General features: G+C 42.5%; 1 protein-coding gene across 1 annotated transcript in view; it reads right to left on the reverse strand.

Annotated features, from left to right (window-relative positions):
• Positions 1–579: 579 nt before the first annotated feature.
• The window catches only part of KCNK9 (potassium two pore domain channel subfamily K member 9), a 106288-nt gene continuing 93295 nt past the window's right edge, over positions 580–13572 (reverse strand). Inside the window, exon 3 of the mRNA XM_042461649.1 lies at positions 580–1531. Coding sequence (XP_042317583.1) covers positions 693–1531 — 839 coding nt within the window. The 3' untranslated portion in view covers positions 580–692. The remainder of the gene's footprint in view (positions 1532–13572) is intronic.

Here is a 13572-nt window from a genome sequence, read left to right on the forward strand (position 1 = left end):
AAATCTTATCATGATACACTCCATATATTAATTTGTTTCTGGCGCATGCTTGACTCAGCAAACAAAAATGGAAACCCAGCTTTCCCCCTTTCTCCCCCACCCCTTTTATTTTTATTTTCCAGAAGCCAAAAGCAGGCCAGAAAACAATTTCTTCAAAGGAAGAAAGGTATAGAAGAAAACCAATACCTGATGCTTAAATATATACTCTTGTTTGTCACATGGCACTAGTAGCGGAATTTGTGCGTGTGCACCCATACCCACATGCTCAACACACAGAGACAAACCTGTGCTCTCTCTCTCACACACACACACACAATGTGACCTGCTTGTGACAGAAGAGAAAGAGTTTGTTAGGTCAAGCATGCCAACTGGCACAGAAAACCTCCCAGCTATGTGTGCAACTTTGGAATTTGGATACCCACTTCCCATCACCTCGAATCTTTTGACTACCGAGGAGGAGGGTTAATGTAAGGCATACTTTGCTGGAAAAAAGAAAAAAGGTTCATCCATGCTTCATGCTCCAACGCTGAGTCTCAGAGGAGGGATGTCTTTCCCTTTGCATTATTTCATGTATCAGCCATTTGCCTCGCTCTGGCTCACACAAGGAATTACTGTCCTTGCTGTTGTTTTCTTTTTTTACAAAAAAGAACCCCTAGGAATAAATGATCAAAACCCCGCAAAGGCAAACTATTTCAAATGGACTTCCGACGTCTCATCAGCCTGTGACTATCTGTAAAGCTGTGTAACCCAGGTGAGATGGAGCTGACAGGGGATGGGAAAAGGCTATTTTTTAATGTGCTTGGCGAGATCTCCTCAATCTTGTAGGAGATGGAGTGAAAGTACTGAAGGTTCAGCTTGGAGCTGAAGGAATTTTGGTGGGACACCATCCGGCTGGTGTATTCATGGGACCTGTAGCACATGCATGTACAATCAGAGTGGAGGTCAGTAACTTCGGCCTTATACCGAGGCCGACCATGTTGGGAGTCCTCTTGGATGTGAATGATCATGCTGTTGTGGTTCCCTGCCAGGGATGCCCGCTCTTCGGCCTCCCGTCTTTCTTCTTCAATGTTCATGAACAACCTGAGAACAACCAGATTGAGAAATGCCCCAATGACAGTCAATCCCACAAGGATGTACATAAAGCTAAATGCCACATAGAGTGGCTTCTTTTGAAGGGCTCCCTTTGTCTGAAGGGCCACGTAGTCCCCAAACCCTATTGTAGTCAATGTGATAAAACAGTAATAGAAGGCCTGGAAAAAACTCCACTCCTCGCAATGGGAAAAGGCTGCTGCTCCTATGCAGAGGGTCCCTATGCAGGAGAAGAACCCAACAGCCACCATGTTCTCCATGGATACATCCGTACTTCTCATCCTGCAGCACTTCTTCATCCGTTGCAAGAGGTACTTGACAAAGGTGTTCATGCGTTCACCAAGGCTCTGGAACATGACCAGGGTCAAGGGAATGCCCAGAGCAGCGTAGCACATGCAGAAAGCCTTCCCAGCATTTGTTCCTGGAGCAGCATGTCCATAACCTGAAGAAATAAAAGACAAAAGAGGGCAGTGACTAAGGAGGAAGAAAACAGTCATTGCTAGTAGGAGTTGGGGGCCCTCCTCTCAAGGAGGTCTATATTATTATTATTATTATTATTATTATTGCAGTCATCCCTTGTTATCCGCAGGGGATCTGTTCTGGATCTCCTTGCAGATAGTAAAAAATGCACAACCTCAAGTCCTGGTATTTCCTATGGCCACATGCAGCCATTTAAAACAATGGGGTTTGCTGTCCATGGAAGCAGCCCACTGTATTATTATTATTATTATTATTATTGGTTTTACAGTCTACCAGTGTTAATGGCTGGACTACCAATGATTCAGATTCTGCCCAAGAATCTAGGAATCAATAATGTTCCACTGAATAATATGACCCATTCCAAGGAAGGTCACTATTTTTGTAAATGTGCTATTGCGATTCTATTTATGGTGACTTCAGTTGGATGATTATTCAGTCTATTTGGAATAGCTCCCAGAGCACCTATCAGCACTGGAACCTCAGTTGTTGTTTTTCCCCAGAAAAAGAAAAAATGGAGAGAAAAGCAGGGAAAGGAAAATGAAAGGAGAAAGAGAAAAGCAAAAAAGAGAAAGAGAAAGCTTAGATTATAGATGTAACAATCCTGCAAGAGAGCAGAACTGAAAACAAAGAGAGAAAGAAGATATCATCATCATCATCATCATTATCATCATCTCACCTTTCTCCCAATACGGGACTCAATGTAGCATACAAGCATAAGTTAAAATAAAATTACTAAAACAGTATAACCCCCTACAGTTGGTTATGACTAGACATTAATGTCAAAGGACTACCTTTACCTTTAAAACAGCATATAGTACAAAAGTTTAAAACCATAAACAACCAAGCCATTAATTTTAAACTATATTAAAACACATTCAGCACATAGTAAAGGATACAACAGCACATCCGTGGGCCCCAACTAGTTAAAAAGTGAAGGCCTGTTTAAATAAATACCTTTGCTTCCCAGTGAATAGAAAGCATGGAGAGGAGGTTGACCGAGCTTCCCTTGAGGGAACTTTCCACAGCCTCGGAGCAGCCACCAAGAAGGCTCTCTTTCATGCCCTCACTAGCAGAGCTTATCAGGATGATGGGACATAAAGTCCTCTCTTGATGAGTGTAAGACTTGAACGGGCTCATATGGGGAGATACAGCCTTTCAGACAGTGTGATTCAAGCCACATAGGATTTTATAGGTCATAACCAACACTTTGAATTGTGCCCAGAAACAGACAAGTAGCCAATGACGCTGTTTCAACATTGAGTAATAACCTGCCTGTCCATATTCATTTTACGAGCAGCAATGTCCTCATTATACATGTAATTCATCCTTCAATGAATCCTGGAATATTTCCCTGTGTTCTTTTCTTTAGGTAGCTCCTGACAAAAATTGGGGGGGGGGGAGGAATCTGTGGCTGTGTTCAGGGTGGAGGACATTTTCCTCTGTTTCATAATCAAAGTTCACAAAGGGATGTACAATTGAAAATGTAATACAATAAACCCACAAAGCCCCAGTTAAAACATAAAGATTCTCTCCAAAAGAAAAATCCATGCAACTGAAATGCAAACTTGAAACAAGAATCATAAAGGTAGGAATCCAAGACTCATCTGTACAATAGAGATAATGCAGTTTTACAGTACTTTAATTAACATGGCTCCATCCTATAGAATCCTGGGATTTGTAGTTTTGTGATGCACCAAGACTCTTTGACAAAGCAGGCCAAAGACCCTGTAAAACTACAAATCCCAGGATTCAAACTCCATTATTTCTACAGTGCAGTGCAGATCAGTGATTTCCACACTTTAGTCCTCCAGATGTTTTGGACTTCAGCTCTCAGGATTCCTGACTGTTAGCCAAGTTGCTAGGGTTTCTGGGAAATGAAGTCCAAAGCACCTAGAGGGCCAAGTTTTGGTACCACTGGTATAGATGCACTCTCACCACAACCTCTGAATTCAATCCAATGCCAGAACAAGCAGCTATTCCCCATATATGTTCAAGAGCAGGCATCCTTCTGAAGTTGAAGAAAAAACCAGCAAAGTGTGTTTCTGTGAACTTCACCATTAAAAGAGAGAAAAGGGAGACTCTTCAGTTGCAAATCTTTGCATCCTTATCTGGAAGTAAGGCCTGGTGAATATATAATCTATTATAAATCTGAGGCGGGTTACAAACCGCCATAAAGTACGCGCTCTGCGCGTACTAGGGTTAGGAAGGGCCGTATTAGGGTTAGGAAGGTTCTTACCTTCCTGACAGCCCTTCCTCCCAGTACGCGCAGAGCGCGTACTTTTTTGCGGTGCCCATCCACATGGGCGCCGCCATGTTGACGTATTGGACGCTGTGCGTCCAGACGTGTCGCGGCGGAAGTGACGTCGCAAGGACGCACTCCACCCCTCGCGGCGCCACTTCCGCGTTCCAAAAAGGAGCGGCATTTCGCCGCTCCTTTTTTGCTGTGCGGGGAAGCCTCGCGGTCTGGCAGCTGGGGCTTCCCTACGCAGCGAATGGTGGCGGCGGGAAAATGGCCCCTTGAGGGCCGTTTGTAACCCGCCTGAATAAACCTGCAGAGGCTCAAAAAATACATCTCCTAGGCAGAAAGTACACTGCAAATAGCATGAGGCAACAGCCAAGTTTCTATACTGAGATTGTGTAGTGCACATGGAAAATGAATTACACTCACAGTCTTTCCTTTGTGCACAGAAAACTATGCAGCTTTTTTTAGGGGGGGGGGACTACAAACATTTACATGAAAGCCAGCATGTTTTAGTAGTTTGAGCATTGAACTGTGGATTCTTGAGACCAGGGAAACCTCTGGGTGACCTTAGGCAAGTCACACACTCTCAGCTCTAGAAAGCCCTGTGATAGGTTGGCCTTAGGGTGCTTATAACTTGGAATCAAAGGCATACAACAACCACCACCACCCCTGTTTTTCATTATAAAGTTGGGGAAACTGAGCAAAATGCCAAACTAAATTATACTCTGTATCCCTATACAATGTGGTGAAGGGTTAAACACCATGACTGCAGCCTTTGCCAGCCTGAAAGTTGTACACCCAAATTGTTGTTGCTGCATGCCTTCAATTCATTTCCAATTTATGGCAACCTTAAAGTGAACCTATTGTGGTGTTTTCTTGGCAAATTTCTTCAGAGGAGGTTGCCATTGCCATTCTCTGAATGGCTGGGAGAGTGTAATTTGTCCAACTCCAAGGATACTCAGTGGGTTTCAAAGTTCAGCAGGAATTTGAACCCTGGTTTCCAGAATCAAAGTCCAACACACAAATCACTACACCTCAGGAAAAGAAACTCAGGATGACTAAAGTTGAAGCATTTGCTGGTTTGAATATTATGCAATGTCCTTTCCATGCTAAAAAATGTGCTACTTTCAGGGAAGAGAGAAGTTGCATGTTTTTCTGGACTAGCTGCACAACTTCCAGCTTCCCATCATTTTGATTCCTGAGTGTCCTAAGGTCACAGGACAAAAAAAATGTATGCAAAGGGATCTTTTGTAGCACCTTTTGAGATTAACTGTGTGAAAGTATCATTGAATTATAGAACTCAAAGAGACCATAAGGGCCATCCAGTCCAACCTGCTGCCATGCAGGAATATACAATAATACAAGAATATACATCTGTTGCATAAGTTTTTGTAGCCTTAACGCATCTGAGGAAGTAGACCATCTACAAAAGCACATGTACTGTCTTCCACATAGTTCATGTCAAAGATGCTACAAGATCCCTTTGCATACTGATATTCTAGACTAACACAACTACATCTCTGAATTCTACCCCCATGAAAGGGACAAAAAACTGATTCCTTGTTTGCAACATTCATTGGTAATCAGGAAAATTGATATTTATCATTTTTTCTAGTGTAAATCCCTGCATGTGGAACCCTTATGTTGAATCACAAAATTGCATATCTAAATGCATGGCTAAATGTGCAACTGGAATGCACAACCAAGTGCATGTGTGTGTGGACATGAAAATCTGCAAACACAATGGCACCACAGGTGCAATTTTTCCTTCTGCAACAGACATAATGGTCCAGCCACTTCTGTAGGAGAGTTTACCTTTGTGTAAGACAACAACAGGATTTAGGTCATCAAAGCATACAAAGGGGTGCATGAGAAGAGGCATGCCAATCTGAGAACAAGGGCTTTAAAGCACTGTTGATTCAGTTTATCAATAAGTATGTATGAAAATTCAAAATACACCATATATTAATCAAGAATGCTTCAAGAACAGTCTTGCACTACAGGGTGGTCTTGTTTCCTTTCAAAACTCTAATTAGAGTTCAACACTAGGAAGCAGAGAAGGAAGAAATGTCTGTGGAGTGATTTTTGTTAAAAAATAGTAGAGCAAAATATTTTTCTTTCCTGTATATAGTCCATTGTCTCTGGTGAGTAAGGTCAATCTCCTGCTAGATAGGTTGGCTTTGTTTCCTATACTTGTTTTTGCAAATAAATCTAGCTTGAAAAGACCCATGCATATCTGCATCACAGTGGAATTCAACCATCATTACACTGACACAATGCCTGGAGATTTCTGTTAGTTTCCTGGTGTACAGTTCTGTGTAGTGACAATAAGGGCTTAGATGCTCACTGATGAGAGACACTGACCCAGAGAGAAATTCTAGTTATTAAGTTCCACAACACAGCCTTTAAAGTGGAAAAAATATGAAATTCTCTGGAAGGATCATAGAAGGGATCAGAGGACTCAAATAGATCACATGATTTGCAGACAGAAGATGCCAGGTTGAATCCAGTTACAACATATGAAAGTCCTAGACCTTGGAAAAGTTACTTTTTAAACTACAAATCTCAGAATCCTCCAAGCAGCATGGGGGATTCTTGGAACTGCCCCTCAGTTATTACTAAATCATACAGCAAACAGCTTTTTAAAGCAGTTTTCACACAGCTGCAAAGACAGCAGCATCAGCCTTTTACGTTTCCATTGTTGTGCAACCCATCCCACTGTCATGGATAACATATGACAGAGACATTATAAAACATGTACCACTGATTTGTTTATTATTTTATAATCTACCTTTCTCCCAGCACTCAAGCCCAAGGTGACTCACAACATGAAGCCAAACCTTATGAGGAACTATTTAGCTTGAAAAAAAGAGAAGAAGAAGTGAAATGTAGCCATCACTCAATATCTTGAAGGGATTTCATGTAGAACAGTGGTTCCCAAACTTTGGTCTTCCAAATGTTTCGACTTGACCTAGCAGATGCCCTAGCCAGCTTGTCCACAGTCAGGAGCCCTGAGAGCTGAAATTCAAAATATCTGGAGGACCAAAGTTTGGGAAACACTGATATAGAAGATCAAACAAGCTTATGATCTGCTGCTCCAGAGACTACTCTCCACAAATAGTGTCCAGCTTCCTGGATCACTCCTTTAAAATCTAGATTGAAACCTAGCTCATTTACACCGCCCACTGACACTGGAGCCACCATCTTCTGTGCTTAAGGCTCTAATTCTATACCTATTTACATGTGTACACCAATGATAGTTACTTGTGAGCAGACACAAATATGACAGTTGTGTAAAATTATTTGCATGCAAACCAATGGTAATTCTAAGTGAGTGGCTGAATCCTATTTTTAGTCCCAACCCATTAACACAAAGGTATCTACCTATGTGTTGACTCCCTAGTCAACAGTTGATTCAGTTGTGACTAACCAATAGGATTCCAACCCACAACTTCAGGAAAGCTATATTCACAGGACGTCAAAGCACATAGCATGCATTATTATAAATTCTCCAAATAACAGCTTTGTGAGGTAATCCAATCACATTGTCCCCTTGTTACAAATGGGATACTGAAACAGAGTGATGCCAAGGGCACCAAGGTCTGCTGTCTCAGCCCAGGATTTCCTCTGCCCCATCCTGGATTCGCCCCTTTTCACTCACTGCCCCTCACTCCTGGAACCGTCTTCCCTCGCGAGCAAGAGCCATCACTTTTTTAACCAGCTTCAAAACGGAGTTGAAGACCATTCTGTTCAGGGCAGCGTTCCCAGGCATTGCATAATTGTCACTTGCTATTTGATGATCTTATCTTCCCTGTTTTATTGAATCATTTCCTGTATTGCTATGTATTTTATATGTATTATCCTACTAGAGATGCCCCCTCCCTACCCCCACTCCCTTTGTGTCATGTCTTTTTAGATTGTAAGCCTGAGGGCAGGGATCCGTCCAATTAAAAAGATTGTATGTACAGCGCTGTGTAAATTTACAGCACTTTATAAATAAAGGTTAATAATAATAATAACAATAATAATAATGACAGTGACAATAAATGGTGATGGATATCAGCAGTATCAATGGAGGTAAGGAAATGTCAATAAAATCCCCTTCCTCTTCTTTTGGGCATCCTGCTGCTAATTTGCTTTCCTCTGAGCCCAATTTCCCAACAAGTTTGGAATCTGCATGGTTATTCAACTAGAAATGGAAGCAGTTGCTGTTTTTTCCTGGCCCCTTTTTATTTTGCCATTGGAAATTCTTCTCACAGGCCATCTCTCCCTTTGACAAGAGCAGGGATGGAGGGGTATGAACTACGCAAAGCCCATGACTCAGAGTTTTCTTACTCATGCTGGCGGCAGCCTGAGATGGCAGATAACGACAAAGGAGTAATTGCATCTGAAACGTAAACGTGCAGAAGTTCAGTCTTAGTGGGAGGGGGAGATGACTGAAGTAACGTACGAACTGACTTTCCTCAGGGAAATCACGACAGAGTGACTGAGATCTTAACAATACACTTCAATAACACTCATAGGCTGAGATCCTACATTTCCCAGCATAGCATAAGAGTTCCACAGGCAGAACTCTGTTATGGCTCCTCAGTCTCCATCTGCAGGACCCATGGTTTTGCTGTGATATGCTCCCCCTCAAATAGCCTGGAAAAGCATGCAGATATGCACTATAATCAGACACAGAGTGGTAACATCTTCCACCAAGATCTGCTAGGGTCCTCTGGACATCTATGATGTTGATAAATTGTATATGGCTATGTGGCATAGCCAGACGCGCCTTTGATCTTCTTTCCCCTCTACCAGCCATGTTGAGCTAGTAGCCAGTGGAGCTATCAAAGCAAATTAGGAATCCTGGCATGACTTTGGTCATTGCTGAATGTGGAAGAAAATATCAACCTCCACAGCAAATCGATAAAAGGCACATGCAAGCATAAGGAAGACTTACACTTCTGTACGCCACTAAGAGGATGCAAGGTTCTCTAGATCAAGCATAGGGACTACGCAGTCCTCCAGAAATGGATGAACTGCAACTACTACAATGTTCCTCAACATTGATTCAACTGGCTTAGGCTCTTAGGAGTTGTAGTTCAACCAGATCTGAATCATAGGCGGGTTACAGACCGCCAAAAAATACGTATGGAATACGTATTAGGGTTAGGAAGGGGTGGTGCTTCCGCACCCCCCTAACCCTAGTACGTATTCCATACGTACAACATGGCGGCGCCCCTTCCACATGGGGGCCGCCATGTTTACGTATCGGACGCATAGTGTCCAGACATGTCGCGGCGCCTATGACATCGCAAATGCGCCAGCGGTGCCTCGCGACGTCATAGAGGCACCGCGGGAGCCGCGCGGTGTGGCTGCTGCAGCTCCCTCACAGAGCAAATGGCGCCGGCGGGAGACCACCGCAAAGCGGCGGTCTGTAACCCACCATAGAATCATAGAGTTGGAAGAGACCACAAGGGCCATCCAGTCCAACCACATTCTGCAATGCAGGAAATCTAAATCAAAGCATCCCCGGCAGACAGCCATTCAGCCTCTGTTTAAAGACCTCCAGGGAAGGAGACTCCACTACACTCTGTGGAAAAGTGTTCCACAGTCAAACAGTTCCTATTCCTGCCTTAGCTCAGTTCTCATACTATGAAGACTTACATCCTCTACCTTTGGACTAAACATGTGAAGAAGGGATGGGCATGAAATCTAGAATGCTCCCTGATCAGCTTCAAGTACCATTTTCAGTTAGGGTGGCATCATCTTCAGTTTTTCATCTGTACCATCTAGAAATTTAAGATCTACAGACAAAGTATGGCTCTGTCAAGGTTTGAGCCTCTCTGGACCTGGCTTCACATTTGTGAAACAGTCTTCCTTTGCACTTTTTGCTAGAGGAGGATCTTACTCACTTTCCTAAATGGTTGACATCACTCAGCGAGATAACTCATGCTGCCCCCCCCCCCACACACACACACTTGACCTCCTGCCACACCACACCATACAGAATCCTGAGTAGTATTTTTTGATCTGATGTTACTCATAAAATCATAATCCCCATACATCACAAATGTAATGACAATAGTTGTGACATAAAACAACTAGCAAAATTTAAAAGTCTAATTTTAAATTACAATATAATATGCACAGCCTAAATGTATTTATCTGCACATTGTTTCATATGGTTAAAGTGAAAATTTGGTAAGATTTGATGGTTTTTTTTAAAGATAATGTTAAAATAATTTTTAAAAAAATTTAAAATTTAAAGTTTAATTTTAAAAAATCTGATTAAAAAAAACCTAGGCTCTTTTCCTTTCTCCTCCCAATGAGCCTCCCCACTTCACACCATCTCCTCAGCATTTTAAAGGGACAGTGGTGAACCCCACAACTCATTTCTGCCTGAAGGCAGATGTTTAGGGAGCAGTAGTATGACATTTGACTGGGCAGCATTGCTAATACATGGAGTCTCCTTCTTAAAAGTCTTTAAGCAGAGGCTGGATGGGCATCTGTCGGGCATGCTTTGATTGTGAGTTCCTGTATGGCAGGGGGTTGGATTGGATGGCCTTTGTGGTCTCTTCCAATTCTATGATTCTGTGATTCTAGTGTCTCTCTCACACACACACCCCTTAGGTTGTCACCTGGTGTGGTCTGCACGCTCCATACACCTCTACTATATATCCTACTTGGAAATATAACAGCAACTAACTACCAGGGTTTTTAAAAAAACTTTCCAAGCTAAGATAACACCAGCTGAAAGTCCTAAGTGGTTTCTGGTTTTCTGGTCATCCCTGATTTTATTGCTAGGCAGCAGTACATATCAGCCAATGTGAATAAACTTTAAAACAAGTGAATCTTACTCCTGCCTTAAATGAGAATACAGTTCTGTCCTGGAGATTAATGGCAGCAGCCACAGGCCTCCTCATCTCTCCTCAGTTCTGTCAGGTCAGAGTTTTTTGGATTTTTTTTTTTTCTCCTTCTGAAGGGTAGAAGGCCAGCCTACATCTCAGCCCAGCATTACTCAGAAAAAGGATGGCTGCCTCAGCATGAAACGTTACCCTGGCAGCACAGGGATGTTAGTAAGTAAATCAAGTCTACTTTAGTTAAATGCTTGTCAGCAAATCAAGCAGATGGCAGCAAAGAGGCAGAGTTGAAAGGGTCACCTGAGAGAGAGAAAGAGATAGAAGGAATGGCTCCAACGTCAGCAAATTCTTGCCCATGGAGAATACTGGGCACTCTTTGCCAACACACAGCAACTACACAGCAGGAGAAGGACCAGGCTGAGCTTGCATAAGGCTGCTCACTCTGATGTCATTATGTGCCTCTTGTCAATCAAAGGCAGGTGTCCACAATCCAGAAGTGTCGCTACAGGGGACTATCCATCAGTAAGGATTTTGGCCCCTCCTCATATAACATTTTCCTTCAACCCCCACATTTCTAACATTGCAGAGAGTGGAAAACTGAAAATCCTTGTCTTGCCTACAGCTCTTCTATTTGCTATGTTCACATTCTCTTGGTCACTCTTCCTGCTCCATTTCTTTGGATGCCAAAACTGTCATTACTGACTTACTTAGGAGCTCTACAGATGGGCAGCAAGATGCTTCTTCTTGCCCTCCAAAAAAGGTGTCATAGTCGCAGAGGTGTGCTCCATTTGGGTGCTGCACCGCATGTGCATCATCATGGTGTGTGCATTCTGGAAGGGTGCATACCAAAATGGCACACAGGCAGCACAGTGAGGGCCCGTAGCATGTGAATGCTCAGTCCTCAGCCCATGCACAGGCTGGCACAAAGTGCCAGTCTTTATAGCACCTTACTTACTTCATTTATGTGTCACCCTTTCACCAGGGAAGACCCAAAGAGTCTTCCAGAAACAACAAATTAAAATTATTTGCAAAAAAAAAGTTTTTAAAACAATTGAAAATCCCCACATTAAAAGACTATGAAATTGTTTTAAAATCATACCAAAATTAAAAAAAGATAAAACATTAATCTAAATAAGAAACCTCCTTGCTTAACCATTAAAAGTCTTTCTCCATGCTCCACTGCAATCTAAAATTATTGCAATGACTGAAATTGGGAGGCTGAAGAAAAATTTCACATGAAGGAGGGGAATTTTTATTCAGAGGCAATGCCTACAACTGACCATGAAAGTTAGAATTGTACAAGCCATTTTATTCTCTATTACCATGTACGGATGCAAGAGCTGGACAGTGAAGAAAGTAGATAAGAGGAAAATCCATTCATTTGAGATGTGGTGCTGGAGAAGAGTCCTGATACCATGGACAGCCAAAAAGAAGAACAAATGGAGCCTGAAATCTCCAAGAAAGCCAAGATGATAAAGTTGGGGTTATACATTGGCCACATCATGAGAAGGTACAACTCACTAGAAAAGACAAAAATGCTAGGAGGGGGGGGGGGGTAGAAAGAGAGGAAGGCCACATGCTAGATGGATGGACTATATTAGGGAGATCATGGGTATCAATTTACAGGACCTAAGCAGAGCAGTGGAAGGTAAGGAGTCTTGGAGACATCTCATCCACAGGGTCACTATGAATCAGAATGGACTCAAAGTCAGTTAACAACAACAACAAGTCTTTATTTTCCCCCAGCCCCAGTAGCTACAGAGAGTCAGCATGGTGTAGCGGTTTGAATGTTGGACTACGACTCTGGAGATCAGGGTTTGACTCCCTGCTCAGACATCATAGAATCATAGAATCATAGAATCGTAGCATTGGAAGAAACCACAAGGTCCATCCAGTCCAACCCCATTCTGCCATGCAGGAACTCTGAATCAAAGCATTCCCAACAGATGGCCATCCAGCCTCTGTTTAAAGACCTCCAAGGAAGGTCATCAAAACCCACTAGATGACCTTGGGCAAGTGACATACTCTCAGCCCCAGAAAACCCCGTAATAGGTTCACTTTAGGGTTGCCATAAGTTGGAAACAACATAAAGGGACACGGCAACAACCAGTAGCTACACCTGGATTGTGGATATCTGCCTTTAATTAACAGAGGCATGTAATGATGTCAGAAAGAGCAGCATTATGCAAACTCAGCCCAATCCTTCTGCTTAGTCTGAGCTACCATTTGGTAGAGAAGTAACCATTACTCTCTGTGGGACAAGAATTTGCTGACATTGGAACTGTCTTCTCTCTTTCTCTCTCTTTTTATATCTTGGGTGGCCCTTTCAAATCAGCCTCTGTGCTGCTCCATCAATAGCTGCATTCCTGCCATAATCTGCTTTATGGATGTATATACTTGGCATAACTGTGCCTTAACTTCTTGAATCCCATTTTGGGAGACAGGCAGATTATAAATTCCTGAAATACATAAAATTAATAAAACTCCAAAGGGTACAATTGTAAAAATGTTACGATGCCACTGTCACATTCATTTCTGAAAAAAGGCCCTCATAGGCCTAAAACAAGTCAAGGCAAAAGTCTCAGAATAGGATGGCAAGGCCATCACACCACCAGAAAAGACAAAAGAACTGCAAAAATTACAGTGCATGAGGATATGGAGAAGGAAAAAGTGTCCACAGTTTGCCAATCTTGATCTAGATTATAAGGGCAATGAAAATGCTGCATGGTTAGGAATACAATTCGCCCTCCATATCCATGGATTTTGCATCCACAGCTTCAAAATGTTTTTTTTTAATCCAAAAAGCATACCTTGATCCTGCCGTTTCATATAAAGGGCACCATTTTACTACCACATTGTACATGATGATGATGATGATGATGATGATGATGATGATGATGATGATGATGATGA

The sequence above is a fragment of the Sceloporus undulatus genome, chromosome 4 (assembly GCF_019175285.1).
Source record: "Sceloporus undulatus isolate JIND9_A2432 ecotype Alabama chromosome 4, SceUnd_v1.1, whole genome shotgun sequence".
Classification (NCBI taxonomy): domain Eukaryota; kingdom Metazoa; phylum Chordata; class Lepidosauria; order Squamata; family Phrynosomatidae; genus Sceloporus; species Sceloporus undulatus.